General features: G+C 41.4%; 1 protein-coding gene across 8 annotated transcripts in view; it reads left to right on the top strand.

Moving 5' to 3' along the window:
- Positions 1-23143, top strand: part of TRPM3 (transient receptor potential cation channel subfamily M member 3) — a 700748-nt gene that overhangs the window by 417186 nt on the left and 260419 nt on the right. For 6 of the 8 annotated variants that reach the window (XM_068236331.1, XM_068236340.1, XM_068236285.1 and 3 more), the window contains exons 2-6: positions 7958-8037; positions 12371-12575; positions 13398-13611; positions 15361-15485; positions 21868-22039. In XM_068236331.1, the coding sequence (XP_068092432.1) occupies positions 7958-8037; positions 12371-12575; positions 13398-13611; positions 15361-15485; positions 21868-22039 (796 nt within the window). Of the gene's footprint in view, positions 1-2973; positions 3006-3604; positions 3650-7957; positions 8038-12370; positions 12576-13397; positions 13612-15360; positions 15486-21867; positions 22040-23143 lie in introns of those variants that run through there. The other 2 variants (XM_068236322.1, XM_068236305.1) reach the window with 2 other exon arrangements.

The following is a 23143-nucleotide window of genomic DNA, read 5'->3' as shown; positions in this document are numbered from 1 at the left end:
TTGTTTATCAGTGAAACTAAAGAATTAAAGGGAAGGTTCAGGGACGCCTTGAAAAAAATAAAAATCCATATCCACTTACCTGGGGCTTCCTCCAGCCCGTGGCAGGCAGGAGGTGCCCTCGCCGCCGCTCCAGAGGCTCCCGGTCGTCTTCGGTAGCCGACCTGACCTGGCCAGGCCGGCTGCCAGGTCGGGCTCTTCTGCGCTCCAAGGACGGGCTCTTCTGCGTCCCACGTGGGCGCACTGACGTCATCGGACGTCCGCCGGGCTGTACTGCGCAGGCGCAGAACTACTGCGCCTGCGCAGTACAGCCCGGAGGACGTCCGATGACGTCAGCGCGCCCGCGTGGGACGCAGAGGAGCCCATCCTTGAAGCGCAGAAGAGCCCGACCTGGTAGCCGGCCTGGCCAGGTCGGGTCGGCCACCGAAAGCGACCGGGAGCCTCTGGAGCGGCGGCGAGGGCACCTCCTGCTTGCCACGGGCTGGAGGAAGCCCCAGGTAAGTGGATATGGATTTTTATTTTTTTTCAAGGCGTCCCTGAACCTTCCCTTTAAGTTAGTAGGATCCACCCAGAGCATATATACAGTAGATGTGGAATGCTGGTGAATAAATCAAATTAAAGTTTCATAAGATTTGATTACAAGGATACCACAACACGTCTTCTTCAAATTAAAGTAGCCTAAAGTAAAAACACAAAATTACTCCAATTTGATTTTACTATAATACAGTAAATATTAGTATAAAATATAGTGGGGGCAGGGGCATAGCAATGGGGGATGGAGATTTTGTGACCGCACTGGAGCCTCTGGAACAGAGCTAGTTCATAGCTGAAGCTGTTCTTCAAACGTTTTTACGTGCTGCCAAATTGTCCCATTTTATCTACAGTCAGGAAACTGTGGTTTAGTTAGCATGAACACTGGACTCAGACCTACCTCCAGCAGAGACAAGTGTTCTGATGTAGCTAGGTGTAATTAATCCTGCTAACCTGTAAGAAGTAGCCTGCATGGCCTTACAGGTTTTTGAGATGTTGTATCCCTATGTAGCTGTTTCCTATTTAAAGGTTAAACACCAGTTTTAATTTTCTTGTTGCTTAACTACCTTGAAGCAATTCTTGTATTGTTTAACACAGACATTGGTCGTGAATTTATTCTGTTCCATTTTGTCTTGTCTGACCTTTTATTCTGTGTACTTTAATACATTTCTTTATTTCAATAAAAAAGAAGTAAAAAAAAAAATGTTCATCAGGGCCAAATTCTAGATTCTAAAGTTTGGCTGCTTCTACACTGCGGGGAGGGGGAGAGAAAGAGGTGCCCCCCTTCTCTTGGGTGGTGGTGAGTGGGAGGGGGAAGTTAAAGTGACCACAATGAAGAAGGAGCAGGGGGGACACACAGTGGTCACATGGAAAGGTGTTGGGGGACATATAGTGGCTTCTTGGAAAGGTGGCAAGGTGACACATAATGACCACACTGATAGGTGGCAGGGGGATGCATTCTGACCACAATGAAGGGTAGCATGAGGACACAGACACTGGCCACACTGATGGGGGCATAGGGACAGATCAGAGGGTTAATGACTACTTGTTGTGGAGGAGTTATTGGCTGCATCTGGGGCCAGGAGGGGTTAATAGCTACAATAATCAGTGGTGCTCGGATACCCCCAATCACGAATTCAAGTGATCATGAATTCGACTCCACCCACTTACGAATTGACTCGTGATCACGAGATATCCGGGGCGAGCGCAGTTTTGAGTCGAATAACCGCATGTATTAGCGAATCACGAGTGGTATTCGTGATTAAAAACCTGCCGACTTTAACGGTTAATAGCAAAGTCCCCTTACATGCTTGAAACACCAAATTTGCCAGATATGTTAAGAAGAACAGTGGAAACAAGAGGAAAAATATTTCAAAAAGACGTTATAGTTTTTGAGAAAATCGATTTTAAAGTTTCAAAGGAAAAAATTATACATGTAAATGCGGTAAATACATTTACTGTCATTTCCCGCATTTAAATGTATACTGGCAAATTTGGTGTTTCTAGCATGTAAGGACTGGAGGCTTTGCTATTTATAGCTAAAGTTGCGGGTTTTTAATCACGAATACCGACTAGTGATCACGAGTAACTCGCGATCACGCGTCGGGTAATGAGTGGTAATGAGTGCAATCACGAGTGCATTCATGATCGGCATTCGTGATCGAGAGCCGATCACTAATGTGGATTACGACCTCGTCATCGCAAAAAAACAGTTACTTGTGATCACGACCTTGTGATGAGCATCCCTGACAATGTATGCTGTGCAGCCATTAAATCATCCCGGTCCACAAATGCAGCTATTAACTTTGCTGAATAGTCTAATACTTGAATAATTAAAAAAAAAAATCCAGCTAAAGAGGGTCAAATATTGGGGTTAACTTACACACAAGGTCAACTTTTACCTGAGTATATACAGTATACAAAGATGTCAGTCAGCCTCCCTACTGCACCGTTTGCAAACTATGTTGGCAGTTAATATGAGTATCTGGCATTTAGTAGATGATTTTGATAATAAACAAAAGCCTGATAATCCCCCATGAGGTGATGGACTAGTCAGAAACCTGTCAGGTCTGTCAGATTTGTACAACCTACTGTGACAGCTACATAAGAAAAAAGTAGTTTATAGAGCATTTTACATACATCTTGTATGTATGTATTTCAAATATTGCAATTATTCTTGATGCTGATCTTTTAACATAGAAGATGTGATAACATCAAACATACTGAACAGTATGCACAGCAAATATGTTAAATTACACAAACCTGAATACATTTCATTAAATGAATGAGTGCTTGTATCATTTTAATGAAATTGTATTACAAAACAACGTGTGTACCACTTTCAAATGTTCTATTAGTTTTATAATGAAAGTGGTGTTTCCCTTTAGAACATACAAAATCAGTGTGGTTGGATCTTACTACTTCCATTATCTCCTTGGAAGAATCACCAGTGAATACCGGCAATGTTGCTGTTTCCCGTATGAAGCACTGTAAATTCCCCCTATCTGTTTGCCAGTAAACACAGTGGATTCATTCTTTTCGGACTAACAATACCCTTGTGTGTGCAGACTCCTCCACGCTTTAGCACACAGTGCCTTGTGAAGAATTCAGCTTTTTTTGCAGCTAAGCTTTCAGAGGCCCGTACACCTTATCATAATTTCACATGCTTTCTTTCTGCACTAAAAAAAAAAAAAGAAAAAAGCAGCCTGTCAGGGCTTGTGCCACTTAAATCCAAGCTCTCAGGGGATTTGTTTTTCTTTTGGCGTCAGATTAATTGTTCAAATCATGTAGTGTATTTGGGGGCTGCCGTGAATGTCTGTGGAACTTTTAATGAGGCTAATCCCACAGCAGTACATTCCAAGTAGCTAATGGGCTCAGGTGCAGTGCCCAGGCTGCCATCACTTCAGCAGAAATTGGGTGGCTTATGCAGTGGGCGGTCAGGAATCGGGAACATTTGAATAGTGGTCAGCAGCAAAGTACGACGGACAACTCACACTTCAGAGAAATGATTGCCTTTGGTGCTGCTGACTCTGCTTGGCACTCAGGTAAAACACTTCCTTTCTATATACTAGATAGGATGGATAGGACAGCATCATTCAGCTATACAAGACATAGGAAACAGGTGACATAGTACCACCATGAGAGCAAGCAATGAGAGCAAGCAATTCTACAGGCTTAGTGTTAGATGTGATGCAGCAACAAGTCAAATCTCAACATTTCAAATGTATTCTTTGTAAGCACTAGCAGGTCATTTATCCTGGTAACGTTATCATTAATGCCTTTGGAAGTTTCAGGCCACTTGAATATTTTATGTATGAAATACTATAAATAGACAAATTTGAGACATTCGCATGTGTGTTTGGAATACAAACAAATTCTGCATATGATATTTCTGGGAAAAATGGGAAATTGTTTAGAGGTTGAAAGTTTTGTGAAAGTTGTTTTCAGTAGTATTCATGGGATTAGCCTATCAGCTTACTGCTTGTGTTACAGTCTGTTGCGGTTTGTTGAACTTTTGTGTTAGAGTAACATAAACTGGCTTGGTTGTCAGACTATATTTATTTGATATAAAGAGCTTAGTGGTGATGAAAACATGCAGTAATTTCAGCAGCATCTTACAGTAATTGATCATTAATGTAAACAGTGATTATTAGGTCCTAAAGTTGCAGAGAAAATGTTAATTCTTTATATTTTGTATTGAAGAGACTCCACTTACTGTACTTTTTATTAATAATATTAGATGACACATAGACTTTGGATCTCAGGAACTTATTCTGCTAAGGCAATTACAGTAAACCGTATTTTCTAAGCATTGCTGCCAGTGACAGATTTACCTTTAATAACACTTTGTTTATAGCCCAGGAGTCTATGAGACAAATATAGCACATTGGACCTGATATACGAAAGCTTTCCAGGGTATAGATCGGCCTAGAACATATGGCTAGATCTTTGTTGTTGTTTTTTGTTTTTTTGATTGTGTTAGGTTGCAGGTTGAAAACAAACCTCTAGGTAGGTCATATAAAACCATAGCTAGGAAGACTGATAAGTTCACTAATTTGTAGCACTTTGATTGCAGTCTTGTGTTTGTAGCCACAGTGAGAATTCCCCTTATAAAAAAAAAATCCCAGGACAGCCTATGTTTAATACAAACCATTGTGAATGTAGTTTCAGTTGTTAAACTTCAACCCTTAATCCTGGTGCACACTTTCAATTATTATTGCACAATCACTAACCAATTTAACCACCTCCATGCAGTATTAAGGTTCTACCTACACAATCTGCTCATAGGATTAAATATCTGTTGGCCCTCAGACTACATGATGGAGGTAAAATTGGTCAGTAATTGGCCAATCATAATTAAATGTATGTACCAGGCTTAAAGCTTCCCTTTACTCCACATGAGCAATAGTCAGAGAGCAGTAATGTACAGTAACCACTATAAAATAGATCGGTAAGTTGTCACTGTGCTGACTACTCCAAGGTGAACTTTGACCAGCATTGGGTGTAGAGTGTCATTCAGTTTGCAGTACATTTTTTGTGTATACTCTTTTCTTAAGAGGTATAAAAGAAAAGTATTAGCACATAAATGGTATACTTACCATGGTAGGAGTGTTTCATTGGCTGTGTACAGACATTCTGACACCCCCTTAAATATGCATAGTCCACCCACATAAACAAGATGCTCATTGCAAAAATACTAGGGAATGTTACTTCATGCCTGAACTAATCGCAGCAACAAATGAGAACTGGGGGGGGGGGGGGCGTCCCAAGCATCAAACCGTGGACCATTATCATGGCTGCCAGGAAACATAACTTAGGTGCATTATTTCAATGTGTGGGCATATTGAAATTATGCAGAGCTGGCTGCTGGCTGTGTAGGAGAGGTAATTTTTTTATGAAAATGTATTTACTAAATGGCTTGTGTATCAATAGTTACATTATATATATATATATATATATATATATATATATATATATATATATATATATTATAATATTGTTGTTTAAAAAAAAATACACACCTTAAGTGGAATTAAAAATGGTCAATGAGATACTATTTTTCCAGCTTGCATGCAAATTTAAATCAAATTGTATGCCGCTTTGAAATGGGCCAATCAAATGCATTTCTTGCCTATTTCAATTAGCAAAATGTTTGCATTTAGTACAGGCAGGCAGGATATATCAGCATATCACCATCTTATAAGCTGTGCATGGAGACAAAATCGCCAGAATCCTTTCACCACTTGTCCCTGCTCATTTTCAATTCATTCCCATTCCGAGGATGCGTTAAAGCAAAATGAATGGGAAAATATGAGGGTAGGTGCAGGTCCTGTCCCTGTTCACCTCTATATTGTAGTTTAACCTCAAGAGTTAAGATGTAGAATACATTCAAAAAGAGCATGCAAGCATCATCTCACGTAGAGGGTGGGAAGAGTGGAACAGTTAGTGTACTTACAGTTAGTGTAATTTTACATTTTGCCTTCATAGTGGTCCTTTGAGATTGAATCTCTACTTGCGTTGTGTCTGTTTCAGTAGCTACGGTACTTAGAAGCAACTGAATCCAGATCACTATGATATGTGTGCAGTCAGCATTTTTTAACAAGCACAGTAAAAGCAAAAGCCTCTGTATGTCTTTCATTTCCAGTTTCCCTAAATGTCTATGGCCAGATTTATATTCTCACTTCTGATTCCATTTTACAGAATAATAACTAAAAGGAAAGCTTTTAAATAGATGTTAGCTTTAATGCGGTAACCGTCCCCACATAGTAAAGACAGGTCTGTTGTATAGTATTATGCAGCCGCTGATTAAACTGGTAGTTTCAGAAATGAGATGTCATTTCATAATTGGTATATAATGCATACTTTAGTCTCTCTTTTGCAATCCTCATCTCAGTACTCAAATTCAAGTTTCCATTCTTATGGATTTGATGCAAAGAAGTGTATGAATAAATTCTATCACTGGTTGCATAACGTCAGACTAATGTTATGTGCATAATAATAGTTCAATTAGGATCCTCGTCTGTCATTGTCAGTAAAAGTCTTTATTAAAAGCAAACTTTTACAGCAGCACAAATTACTTGGCTATGCCTAGTTACCTCATAAAGCTGAGTATGAAGTGAAACTCCTTTTCTTTTCTTTCTTTTTTTTTTTTCATTTTAGTTGTGGATAGAGTATGCAACATATTACATTTCTGAAAAGTTTTCTTTGCTGCCTATGTCCTCACTGGAGTACCATCACTTCACTTCCTGTTCTCATTGACCCTGCTACCAAAGTGGCAAGTGAGGGAAATGTTCCCAAGTTATACACAGACAGCATGAAAAAACCTCACATGCTACCCTGGAACAGTTGAAATGGGCATGGGGCGGCCCGGCATGTGAACTGCGACTACAAATAGCCGGAGCAAACTGTAGCCACAGTAGGCATAGCAGACAGCCCCAGTGGGCATTATTAGAGTGGGCGCCCTTTCAAATAGGATGTATCGTAACACTGGGGGTTAAAGTTAGGTGCACATGGGGGGGGGGGGGGTTGCGGTGGATTAAGGTTAGTTGCCCATAGGTGGGGTTAAAGTTAGTTTCCCACCAGGTGGTATTAAGGTTAGGCACCCACTTAGGGAAATTAAGGTTAGGCACCCCCCAGGGGAGGGTTAAGGTTAGGTGCCCACCGGAGGGGGGGCAAGGTTTGGCATCATCAGGGGAGGGTTCTGTGTGAGAGTAGGGAGAAGTAAAATATTGGTGAATATTACTGATATTTTACCACATGAATGAAGTAGTGGCAAATGTGGACAGATGCATTTTAATAACATGATCTATATACGTTGTAGTAAATTGTAAAATGAGTAATTACACTATAGATGCCAGGGCTGTTGGTAGCTTAGCATTCTATACATCCCAGAGAGATATTTCAGTGGGAATACATATAACTGAATAGCACTCCTGCAAGCTTTTATCCTTGCATATGGGATAATGTCGGGGGTTTACTAAACAGGCTAGTATTGATTATAACATTCCCGAAGTAACAGGCATGATGTGCTGGCATCTAGCTTCAATGTCTGCAGGCCATTGCAAGGCGTAATGTACCGGTATTAACACAAAAACTGAACAACACTCTCTCAAGAGAAAATTCTATTGCAGTTATATCTACCTTCATCAGCTCAGCAGACCTAGAATGCTCAGGGCAAAGCAAAGGCAAGGTAGCAATAAATGATTCTTGTAGCTGTTTCATGCGAACATATTGGTCTGCTGTAGCTGGAGCACAAAACAAGCCTTTTCTAGTAAAAATCAAACAATGCAACACGTGTTCTTTTCATGTGTCAATAAGATTCACAATTTGATGTTTTATCTTATTTTTCCATTTGTACACACTTATACCAGCCATTGTTTCTGTGTCTTTACCATTCACAATACTCACAGAGTTTATTTTTTTATTACAGGCCCAGAAATCATGGATCGAGAGAGCGTTTCACAAGAGAGAATGTGTGCATATTATACCCAGCGCCAAAGACCCCCATAGGTATGTGGTGTATCAATATCATATTAAAGAGACCCTGTAACAAAATTTTCATCCTTATTTCTTCTATCCTATAAGTTCCTATACCTGTTCTAATGTGGTCTGTCTTACTGCAGCCTTTCCTAGTTGCACAGTGGCTGTGTTATCTCTGTTATATAATCTAGTCTTCTTTCCTCTGATGGCTTTGTCAGGCTCAGGCACTCAGACAGGAATGTGCTGTTCTGCTTGTGATAGGATAGAAACTATACACACCCTCTCTAGGCCCCCTGCATGCTCTGTATGAGTCACAGACTCAGCTACTCTCAGCCTATCACAAGCTTTTAGCAGCCATGTCTTTTGTTTGCAAACACCGCCTAAAACTGGCAATTACAAGCCAGGATCACAGCAGGAAGTGGCAGAAACAGCACAGAGGGGCCCGGGAGAACATAATGAATAGAATGGTATGCTTTTTATTGTAAGAATTTTGAAGTACAGATTCTCTTTAAAGCCTCATCTACATGCGTAGATGAGGCTCCGATCCGGCGGCTCGATTAGCCGCCGGATCGCCTCTTCCGCGTCCCATGCGTGCGCCGGATTCGATACCAGCTCGTCCCCGCTCATCCCCCCGCGCGCCGCTTATCTTCCGCTCGATTCCCTGCCATTGTCCCCTCGTGGGGAACGAGCAGGGAATCGTCGGTAGCAAGATCCGACCTGTCGGATCTTGTCAATCAAGCCGCATTGGCGGCTCGATTGATAAGCCATATTGCCGCCTTATCTACGCGTGTAGATAAGGCTTAAGATCCATATTCTCTATGGGAAAGTTGTATCAACATTGTTTAGAAAAACAGCAATCCCTTCAGTTCAACTCTGTCCATTGCAAGAGTTAAAGGAGAACTCCGGAGCCTGTCAAGTGAATGTCACCCCAGTATCATCAAAGCCATAAGGGGCACTATTGTGAAAAATTGTAAAATATAAAATAAATACGTAAAATATGTACATTTGTCTCAGAGTAAATTATACCATAAATTACTTTTGTCATATGTCACTATGTCTTAGCAGGTAGTAAAAATCTGACAGATCTGAAAGGTTTTAGACCAATCCAACTCCTTATGGGGGAGTCTCATTATTTCCTCTATTCTTTACAATAGCACAATGTGAAAAGGCTCTATATTAGGATACCGGCAGCCCTCCCAGCTTGCTTGCACACTATTCTTGCAGATGGACTTGGCAACTAATGATAACCCTGAGAAACTCCCATGAGGCGATGGACTATTACAAAATCAGATTTGTTAGATGTTTTTCTATGTGGCAAAACACAAATGATTCAAATAAGTGTGCTTCCAGTGTGAGACAAAGTACTGGAGACATCTGAAATGGTCAGCAATGAGTCTGTGAGATCTAAACCCCATAGACTACCTGTAGAAAGAGCTAAAACAGCAGCTGTGCAGATGTGTAGCTAGGAAGAACATCTGTTCCAGGGCAGAGCATCTGGGTGAGGGGAGGGGGGGGAGCTGGACCGTTCCCTGAGCCTGTAGAAGGTGTATAAATCTACAGAGTTCAACCAATAGGCAGTTGCAGAGCCAGATTAAGACTACTCAGGGCCCTCAGCAGAGCAATAAATTTAGCGCCCACCCTCCTCAGCCACGCTGTTGAAAGGATGTCCCCCCAGTGTAGGTGACCGGATGTCCCTGCAGTATAGGTAGTCAGATTTCCCCCTACTATAGGTAGTAGCCAGATGTCCCTCCAGAACAGATAGTGAGACAACCCCTCCAGTAAAGGTAGCTAGATATTCCCCCCATATAGAAAGCCAGATGACTCCCCCCTGTAGGTAGCCAGATGACTCCCTAGTATAGCCAACTGTCACCCCCCCCCCAAAGTATAGGTAGCCAGATGACTCCCCCTTTACAGGTAGCCAGATGTCCCCCCCACCCAAGCAGTCCACTATTTCCACAGTCTAGGTAGCCAGATACCCCCTCAGTAAGGATGGCTAGAGGATCCCCCCAGTGGAGGTAACCAGATCCTAATTTCTCCCAGCCAGTGTCTCACAGGTGAGTCACATGATAAGAAACCCTACCTATCACCATGGAGAACAGACACTAAGAGGCACTGCGGAGAATCTGCACCGAAGATGCGGCTCGGGTACCTGGAGAGGTAATAGACACTTTAATCCCCTCTGCGCTCTGCGAATTGCATCTTTTTTTGCTGCTGGGTAATGCCAGTACGTTCAAACTAACAAGATTCACGTCTGAGCATGGCTGTGGCCACGCTCAGGTATAACTCGGGTGATAAAACTAAGGCTAATTTGCTCAGTAATGACAGGAACCAATGGTAAACATCACAAACAGAACTCTAGGCTGGGAGCACACTTGTCTGTGTTTTCTGCCCAGGAAAATTGAGAACCAATGTAAATCAATTGAGGGCCAGTCCACACTGTTAGGTGTTTTTCCTATGCAGAAAAAAAAAAAAAACCTGACAACAGTGAAGCAAAGTGTGGATTTTCTTTATTAATTAAAGTAGCTTCTGTGAAAAAAAAATGCCTGCATTTTCCCACGTACAGTCACACATGGTACAAAACGCATGCAGAAAAGTGCACACAGAAAACTGACAGACAAGTGTGCTACCAGCCAAAGGCTTTTTAGCAGAGCAGTTTGTCTAAATGATGATGCTATTATGGAAAAAAAATGGTTTCACCACCAGGCTTCATCAGAAACTGACATATTAGGCTCTGACTTGGGCTATTGAGGGTTGCTGGGGGACACTCTGTCCATTTGTACAGCTGATGGGGGGATTATGTTTATATAATGTATATAACACTGCACTGATATGTCACTTTCTGATGAAGCCTGGTGGTGAAACCGGTCAAAGTAATTAGCAGCACTGTATACTGTACACAGCACCTTGTTTTTAGCTCTTGCTAGTGAGTCCACCCATCCACCCATTGTCTATTTCTTGATGCAGCAGAGTCACTTAGGACTCTCCTTGAACCTATACAAGTCCTATAGTGATTATATTTCTGCTTGCTATCTATGATCATGTTGTGAGTTTGTGAGGGATAGCTACACCCCACTCCATGAACACTTAGGAGTGGTGGGGGATCAGCCAGGACCCCTTCACATTCCACGCACACATCCACCTATAGTTGAAATAGACAGTACGCTTATCGAGGTGTCTCTATACGGACAATCTCGATCTCCATGACTTTTTTACTTTTTTGCTTTTATAATGAAGATGCCATTCTTTTTACAATCCTTTGTACCCATAGGGTTGGTACATTTGGACCTCTAGTTTGCATATATGCAAGGGTCCCAACATTTTTGACCATGTCTATACCTACTTCTAAAATAATTTTATTAATGTTTCCAGAAGTAAATCCAGCATCAATCACGTCATTCTATGATATATCCGCCTGCCAAGTTACCCTCCAATATATCCACCAATATATCCACCAATTAAAGTTGTTCAGTAATGTAAATCCAGCATCATTCCAGCGATAACATATCACTCACCAAACTGTTCATGACAATATGGAGTATGGAAATATGGTGATTAGTTGCCATATCGATCATCTAAACCAAAAGCTTTGTGTTTAGACCCAAGGTTAGAGTTCAGCTAAATGCCCCAAGTACTGAAAAGCTGTACTGTTTGTCCTGGAAATAACATGACCAAGCAACTCAGTTAACGGAAAGAAATTTTGGAACTGTACCAATCAAATGCAGTTCAAAGTTTTTCAGATGGGTTTTATTGATATAATTGTTCTGTAATCTATAGAACTTTTTTCTGTTGTTGTTAGTGTATATAAAGTCAATACAAGCTTTGGTTTTCCATTGTACTGCAAGCTTACTTTGCTTTCCAATTCCATCTATTACTTCAGTCTGATCAAGCGGTAAGAAAAGTAATCTTGTAGCTGAGGCTGCATTTTCTGTGTATGACTAGGACTCGGAGAATCCAGCAGGAGGCATCTGACAGTGACTACAATGGATGAGTAATCAAAGTAAGACCACACATGGAATCTGAATGTTTAGAGAAAGATTTTTTTCATTGGGGTTCCTCGACATTCTGAGAAACCCATGCATTGTAACAGAACTGCACTGCAGCATGAATGGGTACACTTAACCAAAATTGCTGGTTGAAATTGAAAAGTTCTGCTCTTCTGTGTAAGGATTAGAGTTGAATCCCAGCACAAGCAGAGATAGAACATTGCATCTAATAGCTTTGCCTGTGTTTGTGCTCAGCCTAGTGAAGACAGCTCACACAGCATAGGCACTGTCCTGGAAGATGATTATTATCTGTTTTTCTTCTTCAGACTATTGTGCTGTACTGTTGGAACACTAAACGTATTGTTTTATGTGTCCTGTAGGTGTTGTTGTGGGCGGCTCATAGGCCAACATGTTGGGCTGACTCCGAATATATCAATCATTCAAAATGAGAAGAATGAAGGCAGACTTGGTCGTAATGATGTGCAATCAGAGAAGTGGTCGATTGGAAAACATACACAGCTCAGCCCCACTGATGCCTTTGGGACTATTGAATTCCAAGGAGGGGGACACTCCAATAAGGCCATGGTACAACCACATTACTCTTAAACATATTTGCATTTCTGTCTTATTTCATAAGATAAAAATTGTACACATTACAGCAGGGGTGTCAAACTCAATCATTTAATGGGTGAAAATCTACAGCATAGTCTAAGTAATGGGCCAATTTTACCATTTAATAAACAATTTCATGCTAAGTAACAATAGTGATGGTGGGTGGCCCACTCCTTCCACAGTAGTAGCGCAGTGGATTAATGTAATATTTACCTGCTTCAGCGCTGCTTCAGGCCACTTCTAATCTTCCTAACAGCCACACTCTGTATGCTGCATAACACATGCTCCTGAATCATGTCACATGATTGTGAGAAGGAGGTATGAAAGCACAGAGTGTGCGACTGCCAGAAAGAACAGAAAATATAACGTATTGCTGGAACAGGTAAACATTACACTGCTCCACTGCGCTACTCTGCTATGTGTGAAGCTGGGAGGGAGGAGTGTGTGTTTATGATTTACCAGTTACCAGGAGGCGGCCCCATGTTAATTTTGCTGGAAGGAATCCTGTGGGCTATTGCTGCACCCTGGCTCAAACTAACAATGTTTCAGTCAGAAACACTTTCACTCGTGTCCTCCTTTGGATGGGAAGGCAGCGCGCTGCCTTTCTTTTACTGCTTACAATGATGGGCATTGAAAGTGCTTGAGGGCCACATAAAATGGCAAGAAGGGCCGAATTCGGCCCAAAGCCCTTGTGTTTGACACCTGTGCATTACAGCTTCATTACTATAAAGTTTACCTATTGACAAATAATTAAAAAAAAATTCTTACCTGCCCCTTATTTCTGCTTGTTTATAGTATGTACGTGTTTCGTTTGATACAAAGCCTGACCTGCTGCTGCACCTCATGACGAAAGAGTGGCAGCTAGAACTGCCAAAGCTCCTCATATCTGTTCACGGAGGCCTCCAAAACTTTGAGCTCCAGCCAAAACTGAAACAGGTCTTTGGGAAAGGCCTAATCAAAGCAGCCATGACAACAGGAGCCTGGATATTCACTGGTGGAGTCAACACCGGTACAATCAATTTCTCTGTATTCTGTAAATGACTGTGCAAATGCAGTACTTGTGTATGAATTAATTCTTGACAGATTACCAATCAAATTTACAAGTTTTATGTTATAAATAATATATGCCACAATGCCACGTAATGCACGGACATGAAATAATCTTGAGACTCTGTCCCCCCACCCCGGTAATCTCTCCTTGGGAAAATTGACTTTCAGCTAAAGTCAAATTTTCAGACAGGAAGAGGCAGGCTTGCCATAACATTCCCTCCTATCAACATCCCATTAGTGAATGGGGCGGGGAAAAGGAGGAAATGGGATGGTGAAAGGAGGGAACATCGTCACAAGCCTGCCTCTTCCTGTCTGGAAATTAAATGTGTCTCTGGCTGAAGGGAGTAAGTATGGGGAGTGGGGGAACAAGGACAGTAATGGACAATGTACAGAGTTGTGTCGATCCGTTCTTTCCTTGGATAGCTTTTCATTAGGTCAATTATACTTTAAAACTTAAACAAACAGGTAATATACAGCTGAAATGTATCAACTGAATAGGGAGAGCGTTGTCAGTGCACAGGACCGTGACTAAAACAACTGCAGGGGTGCTGTAGCCCTGATATACAGTCCAGGCATTCATAAAAAGAAGAAAAGCTGGGCACGCACATCCAATGCAATTATAATTTATTATCTTCTTCAAAAAGTAAAAACAATTGTTACAGGCTAAAGTACCGTTAACAGGAGAGGTACAAGCAGTGGGGGGTGTCTACAGCTGTTTCACGTCAAAGTACTGTGACGCTTCATCAGGACATCTGAACAGATGTGCATGCCCAGCTTTTCTTCTTTATTTGAACACAGCTGAAATGTAGTTTATGGATATTGTTGCCATTCCAGTCCTGATATTCTGATAGCTTAGATGCACAGTGTAATGAATGTACTAAGGGCTTGTTCACACCAGAGGCACTTTGTGATTTTTTTTAAGCGCTGGTGATTTTTTTTAAATCACCTGAAATCGCTTGTGCAATCATTCTCTATGAGAGAGTTCACATCTGAGCAGTTAGTTTCCGATCCACTCAGAAAAGTTTTGCATGTACCATTTTTGAGGCGATTTTGCCTCAATGGGAGGTTTAAGAAAGACGCAAATGCTCACAAAATCACTTTGTGCAGCGACTGCATTCGTATTTTTAAGAATAAATATATTGTATTTATTCTTTTCCGGGTCAAAGAGTTCACCTCCTGACTTGCGTCAGGGAGAGGATTAAAAAATGCTTGGGAAAAGTGCTTAAAAAACGCTTTTCACAAAAACGCAACACCCACCCAAGCGCCGGGAATTAAAAAAAAAATTGCGTCAAAAAAAGCCCAACGCAAATGGTAACACGATTAGACTGCAATGTGAACAGGGCCTAAGCGTGGGTGAGGGGAAGGTCAGAACAAAGGGTAGTTTTAATAAAAGAAAATCAAAAGTCAAAGTTACTTCTTGTTCCCACCTTCCTACAACACTGCCCCCCCCCCCCCCCCATCCTTTTCCCTATCCCCTCTCCATAGTTATATAATAATTATAGAATCACAGAAGCATGTAAATGCTATGTATTTATGGTTGCAATGATCTGCTTCAGTTTATAGAAGTATTTAGTTGCTGCTAGTGTTGCTATATCTTAGTAGATGATTTTCTGTCTCATTGGGGCAGTTTTGAAGACTAAACTTGAAGCACTTCACTTGTACTACTTTTTTGTAAAACATTTGTTTCAACCTAAATTCATCTTTCTAGGAGTTATCCGCCATGTTGGAGATGCATTGAAGGATCATGCATCAAAGTCAAGAGGAAAGATTTGCACAATCGGCATTGCCCCTTGGGGAATAGTAGAAAATCAAGAGGATCTCATTGGCAAAGATGTAAGTAATTTGCTTCCATAATATTATAATTCCTGTGGCTATCTATGTATAGTTTATTACCAATTTAATTAATATGCCAGAACATACCCACATTCCAATGTAAAACCAATGTATGACTTTTCCAACTATGCTATAAAAATAATTACTTTCTCAGGAACTACACCCAGACAGGTAAAAAGAGCGTCAGATGTTTGGGCACTGGTGGGCGCCGCCATAGGCTGTAATGTGTGTGTGGTTTTCTGTTTAGCTGTTCCTCATATGACGTTACCAGATTGTCTCAGCCAGAAGTAACATTCAAGTGACCTTAGATAATTGTTTCTCACCCCCGGTAAGCTACATGGTTTCATGCCTTGGGTCAGCAACTTGGTTTTATGATTTATTTCTGGCTTACTGTCTAAGGGACCTTCTGCAACTTTTCCTGGTGATTTGATACACACTGACAAGCACAGGCACTGTGCAAACAAGTCTTTGTTCCTTGTGTGGGTGATGTAGGTCTCCCCAACAAGTGGGTGGGTGTAAGGAATTTGCAATCAACCTAAGTCATCAGCACATGGTTTCAAATAAAACAATAACTCAGTGCAGCTAATACAGTGTTGCAAATTTTGGCCTTGAATATCAATAGCAAAATATCTCAGCAAGCTTTTCTCATACAAAATATGCACAGTCTTAGTTATCTGAGGGCCTTAGCATGCCATCACGTTGCTTTGTTGATTTTAGTTTCAGTGTGCAATAAGGACATCGGCAGTGCATAAACAGCACTGGCTAATGGGCACACTGATGGGCCAAGTCATTCATTCTGACAACAGAATGCATCTGATGAGCAAGCCGTGCATTCTGACAACACACTGCTGGATGCATTTCTGTGTAGCTGAAAGGGGTCAGCACTGCAATGGAGAGCAACTCAAGAGAGTGCCTGAGTCTTCAGCATAGCTTGGTCTAGTTTAAGCAAGCTCTTAGAAATAGCTCACTGCAGGGGCGTAGCAATAGGGGGTGCAGAGGTAGCAACCGCATCGGGGCCCTTGGGCAGGAGGGGCCCTGAAGGGCCCTCCCTTAACTACAGTATTAGCTCTCTATTGGTCCTATGTTTATAATAATCACTTCTATAGATACTTGGAATAGTGGTAATCATTAACAAGCTGTTCCCTATCCCCTTCTTGCACCTCTGACACTGTAGTTGCCATTGGCAGGTTTTGGTGCGCCGTATCAATTGTTATGTATAGAGTGCTTGGGGGGCCCCATTGTAAAACTTGCATTGGGGCCCAGAGCTTCTTAGCTACGCCACTGGCTCACTGCAATTCCAATCAGGGACTTCACTTACCAGGAGGATTGACACAAAGACCTGGTTTATTTTTTACAGCTTTAAAGAGTATCCACAACTCTTCTCTTGCTTGCAGAATAGTCACAATTTCCAGAAAGTTATATTCTTCCTCTGGCCCAGCTGTGTCACTCTGCTATTTAACCATTCTGACCCTCAAAGTCAATGTAATTCATGTGGGTACTGTAGACAGCGGGCAGCTTCCTATCCAGGTCTCCAAAAGGCCACAGATTCATAGGTCACTCTTCCAGTTTAGCTCTCTTTTATAGAACTAGTATGTTACCTTCTGTATCAATAGTATAAGCTGTTATTTATGCCTATGCTTGCTAATATTAAACTGACTGCAGTGTGTTGGACTATCAACACACTAGTTGTTGTCAATTTGTATAAAATGGTTAAAAATAGAATACTGGATGGACTTGTCTCCCAAAAAAACCGATTAACCACAACAAGACCGGGCCAAGACAGAGGTGAGAGAGGCTCCAGCCTCAGGGCACAGTGTAGGAGGGAGCGTACCACTCACTCACCTATCATTCTCCTATTGCATTTGAAGCAGAGAGAAATGAGAAAAGGGGATACATGGCAGTGACTGCAAGCCAGATAACTAGAGATGAAGGTGTTGGGGGGTTGGCTGCCCTGAGGTGCCTCTTAGTTTAATAGCAATCAGTGTGTTGCGGCTGGGGTGGGAGGGATAAGGGCGCACTTTGGTGTCTCAGCCTTGGGTGCTGGAGGACCTTGTCCCAGCTCTGAACCACAATGAGGGATTTAGTTTATTTGGGACATAATGACGATACATTTAATGGGTATCTTGCCTACCCCCTAGACCAAGTAAGGTGCTGAATAAATTATGTAAAAAATCTTTCTGGCTGTTTTACATAGTTATTTTAGGAACTTGACTTGACTTGAGGAAGCTGGCAAGATACCTGCAAAATATGTTGTTGTCGGGTCTGGAATAAAGCTAGTTACGTGTTATCATCACTCATTTTTGGAGGTAAACTTTTTAAACCTTTAAGTTCCCCATTGTAGGCCCACAAATTTAAACCATCTTGCAGGCATCCCAATGGCAGAGTATTGACATTATTTTTTCCCTTTCTTCTGATTGGGGCATGTTGTACATAGACATATATGTTTACCTAAGAAGGTGTGCGAAATAGACTGGTGCCCTTAGCTGAGGCTTTAAAAGGAGGAATCACTATGTGATCTTATTATTGTAGTTTGTTCCTGTGGCTTGGATGTTTCACACTCTCTGACTGAGAAAATGGGCAGCCAAAATAGTAGATGGGGAGATATGCAATATAACATTAATATAACATTAAAGAACTTGCCATATTTACAGGTATGTGGCATAATAGGTTTGATCATCCTTCTTGTTCACTACTAGAGCTTTATTATATACATTTAGGTGGTTCTGTATTATTGCCTTAGTGGAAAGTTAGCAGTGAAAGATAGCAGTTAATGTGATGTGAGCGTAAACGGATTTCCTCTAAGTATTCTTTTTGTAGTGTTCTATCTTTAGTGTTGGTAAACAAAGTTCAATTACTGAAAAAGTATCTTCCCAGTCAGCTATTAGCAAAGCACTTAAAACAAGAACTTGGAGCTTAGAGCCTCCAATTCTTATTTTATGTGTATTTAATAGTAAGAATATTGTTAATTAAGAGCTGAATAATGTGTCCATTAAACCTCTATCGAGTGTATGCAGGACCTTCTTTAAAATTAGGATAGACCTCCATTTATTGTAAGGATTACACAGTTCGAAGTTAAGCTATGGAGAGGATTTTTCTAGAGGACCTAAAAGAACCTGAAAGCCTCCTGCTGAAAAATATTTACAGAGACATAAAGGAATGATTTATATCCACTTATGTTCCTGAACTGATGCATTATATTGGATCTTGCTTACGTATAGATGAATGTGTACAAATAGCTTTGGTTTTTAATACAGACAGAGGCATTACTGGAAAGCATGGGACCTGCCCAGAAAAATTATGATTTTTTTATTTGGGGCACCCATGAAGTTAGGTATCCCATGTGCCAGGGATAATATAAAAACTCTGCCCACTATGACCCTTAATAACAGTTTGGCTCACATGACTTCCCCCAACCTTTATCAAATATGCCCACCCTGACAACCTTTGTCCTTCATAGCAATGCAAATGTTACCCCGATATTGCTATAAGTGATGGCCAAATAACTTAGAGTTGATGCAAATCTACACAAATTTTTATGCAGATTGAAAATGAACCAATCAAATTTTACCTCAGCAGGATTTTATCATATATCTCATCTATATCCCTCTCAGTTTAGGTTCCCTTTAAATTGATATATTTCTTATTTTAAAATGTTAATATGAAGGAAAATAAACCAGGATATAAAGGACCAGTGTGGTTTGAGTTATAAAACAACAAATTTTTCTTATGAAATCTTTATGGTATGCGTGACTACGCACGCACGCACGCGCACGCACACACACACACACACACACAGAGTTTATATATAGTTTATTATACATAAACCTTATCGATCCAATTCTGTAATCTAAATTAAATATCCAACAGCCTTGTAAGTACATTTCTACTATTCTACTTAACAGGCTCAATTCTTCATTAATATAGCTTTTGTAGTTATTCATTTCTTGATTCTGCTGAGAAGGTCAGTGGCATGAGCATAGGTAAGACTGCCAGCTAAGGAAAAAGAGAGAAACAATTAAATGCATTCAGAATCACCACTATAAATAAAGAACATTACTCTAGCTGTGCAGTGTAGTAGACCTAAAATACATGAAATAAAATGGGAATAAGATTTTATGTTTATTGTCCTTATTTTATTTGAATCCCAAATGAAGGCAGTAAATACATTCTGTAACATATTCCTCAGTAATAATACACTGTTATTTCACTACTACAAGCTATAAATGGTGCTGTTACACATAAAATGAAAACACTGATTAGGAAAAAGAAAATAGGGTGAAAAGTTCATCAGTAATCAGCAGAGTTGGTTTCAAAATTTAACATTCAGAATTTTTGGTTAAAAGTCTGCATGTTTTTTTCTAAGTAAAGAAAAGCATTCTGTTATAAAAATAAGTTTACGTCACGACAGTGGGTCAGACAGATTGCAGTAGACATTTAGTCACTACCTGACTCCTCGTTTGCCAGCTAACCCCCTCCCACATGACCTTCAGATGCTTGTTATTTGCTGAGCCGTGACCATAGGGTGTGGCGCCCTGCAATACCAGCCCACATGGTTTGTAAACATGACGGAAACTGCAAGAGGGGACTGAAATCAAAAATGTGTTTAAAAAAACATTGTGCCTCCCACACCTCACTATCCTCACTCTCACATGACCCCAAGTACCTGCACCCAGGCCTAACATTGCACCCAGTACTCACACCTGCACACATATGGGCCATTACACTCACTCGTGTGCCTGCTAGAGACAGACTAGGGACAGCTGCTGCAGACTTGTTCTCCTAGGGAAAGATTAGTTAGGCTCTTGGTCTTGGCTTGCTCCTGGCTGATTGTTATTGCTAAAATAGCACCCCTCAACAGCTCTTTTGAGAGCTAATGTTTTCCAGATGGTTTTTTTTGTGTGTTGCTCACTGACATTATACAGCCCTATCTGTTGCAGCTGGACCTTGGTAATTGTTATTACTGTGCCAGCCAGGCCCTGCCTAACTATCTATACTGCGAAAACCTACCTATGCCTACCTAACTACTGGGGCACCTACTTACCTATACGGGGACACCTACCTACCTATACTAGGGGACCTACCTATGCCTACCTACCTATACTGGGTCTCCTACCTATGCCTAGCTAACTACTGGGTCTCCTACCTATGTCTAGCTAACTACTGAGGCAACTACCTATACCTATCTACCTATACTGGGACTCCTACCTATGCCTAGCTAACTACTGGGACACCTACCTATGCCTACCTACCTATACTGGGTCTCCTACCTATGCCTAGCTAACTACTGGGACACCTACCTATGCCTACCTGCCTATACTGGGACTCCTACCTATGCCTACCTACCTATACTGGGACTCCTACCTATGCCTACCTACCTATACTGGGACTCCTACCTATGCCTAGCTAACTACTGGGACACCTACCTATGCCTATCTAGCTATACTGGGAGACCTACCTATGCCTACCTACCTATACTGGGGCACCTACCTATGCCTACCTACATACAAGAAGATAATAAGGTCGTTGCTTCATTGTGGACAGACCAAATTTGGTCATCTGGACACTCAGTCACTGTTGTTCTGTCATTCAGCTACCTCAGCCCGACCACATGGGCTTGAAAACCGCCATAGCCTGCACTCTTGCCATGGTGCGCACCAGTCCAGCACGGCCGTCACTACGCAAACAGATGTTTGCGGTGCATTACACAGTGAGTTTGGTGTGTTAGTGTGAAGCAGAACTCTAATTACACTCCCTGATTGATGTATACACATGCAAGATGTTTTAAAGCACTTTAGGCCTGCAATTTAGCATTCAATGTAATTTCTGCCCTTAAAACGCTGCTTTGCGTCAAATCCAGATATTTCCCCGGGACTTTTGGCGTCTATCCCACTCATCCAAAACTCAGATGTTAGACCCCTTGAAACATCTTTTCCATCACTTTTGTGGCCAGCATAAGTGTTTCTATTTTTCAAAGTTCGCCTCCCCATTGAAGTCTATTGCGGTTTGCGAAAGTGCGCGCGAACCGAACCTTTCGCGGAAGTTCGCGAACCGAAAATCAGACGTTCGGGCCATCTCTAGTTCTGAGTTTGATTGCCAATTTGCCACTAATATAAAGTTTGTAGTGTACACTTTCCCAGTATTTGCTATTGCTTACTTAGAGTGTTTTTTGCAGTCTCCTCCAATATTCTGAAGGCACACTTCTATACAAACGAGCTTCTTCCAAATTTGGTCATAAAATATGGTAGAGACATCAGAATGGGAGGAACAGGGGGCAAATAAAAATTTCCATTCATTTCTATAATTAGCTGAGGAAAAACATGTGTAAAATTAATATATGGAATATGTCTTATAAAAATTCTTACAATTTTGCCAATTCTTTAAGGTGGTCCGACCATATCAAACCATGTCTAATCCCATGAGTAAGCTGACAGTACTGAATAGTATGCACTCACATTTCATTCTGGCTGATAATGGGACAACTGGCAAGTATGGGGCTGAAGTGAAACTGCGAAGGCAACTGGAAAAACACATATCCCTTCAAAAAATTAACACCAGTAAGTAACCAGTGACTTATTATTATGTTTGAAAGGTTATTTGATAATATTCTGTGTAATATATATATATATATATATATATATATATATATATATATATATATATATATATATACTGTATATATCAGGGGTAGGGACCCTTGGCTCTCCAGCTGTTAAGGAGCTGCAGGTCCTACAATGCATTGCAGGAGTCTGAAAGCCACAGTCACAATTAATAAAGGCAAATGCATGCTGTGATTTGTAGTTTCATCACAGCTGGAGAGCCAAGGTTCCCTACCACTGATTTTTCATTTTCAGTCAATGGCATTACTATTCATTGCAACATTCTTTTTGTTTCTAAATATGATCTCGGGGGACTTTTTCCTTCTAGGCTTGTATATACATTCATGTCACTTATGATAATACAGTCGAAGGAAGCTGGAACATTTCATACTTTATTATGGTATCAATATAAACATTGTTTTTGCATTTTAATACAGGTGTTCAATAAACATGAACTTGAGAAAGGTTAAAGAACATTTCAAGGCATAATCACATTTTTGGACAATTCCTAGAAATTAGAATAACATCTATATTAATGTATTGTATTTTGTTTGTTACATCACATGAAAATAAATGCATTTATTTATAAAGGGGTCTTTTCTGTATTTCCTTAAAGGGACTCCGAGCTCAGATAAAAAAGGAAAGTTGTACTCACCAGGGGCTTTTTCCAGCCCAGTGCTGGTCGGGAGGTCCCACGCCGGCGTCCTGGCTCCTCTCCTTCTCCCTGCTCCGGAATGGCTGGCAGGCCGAAGCCCGGGCGACACTCTCCCGAGTGTCGGGCTGCTTCTTCCGCATATGACGCGGATTCCGTCACACGCCGGCCGCCTCGCGTCATCACGGCGGCCGGCGTGAAAGTACTGCACATGTGCGAACAAAGCGCGCATGCGCAGTACTTTCACGCCGGCCGCCGTGATGACGCGAGGCGGCCGGCGTGTGACGTAATCCGCGTCATATGCGGAAGAAGCAGCCCGACACTCGGGAGAGTGGCGCCCGGGCTGCGGCCTGCCAGCCATTCCGGAGCGGGGAGAAGGAGAGGAGCCAGGACGCCGGCGTGGGACCTCC

This window comes from Hyperolius riggenbachi, chromosome 1 (assembly GCF_040937935.1).
Source record: "Hyperolius riggenbachi isolate aHypRig1 chromosome 1, aHypRig1.pri, whole genome shotgun sequence".
In the NCBI taxonomy this organism is placed as follows: Eukaryota; Metazoa; Chordata; class Amphibia; order Anura; family Hyperoliidae; genus Hyperolius; species Hyperolius riggenbachi.
This window is presented reverse-complemented; position numbering and strand designations above follow the sequence as displayed.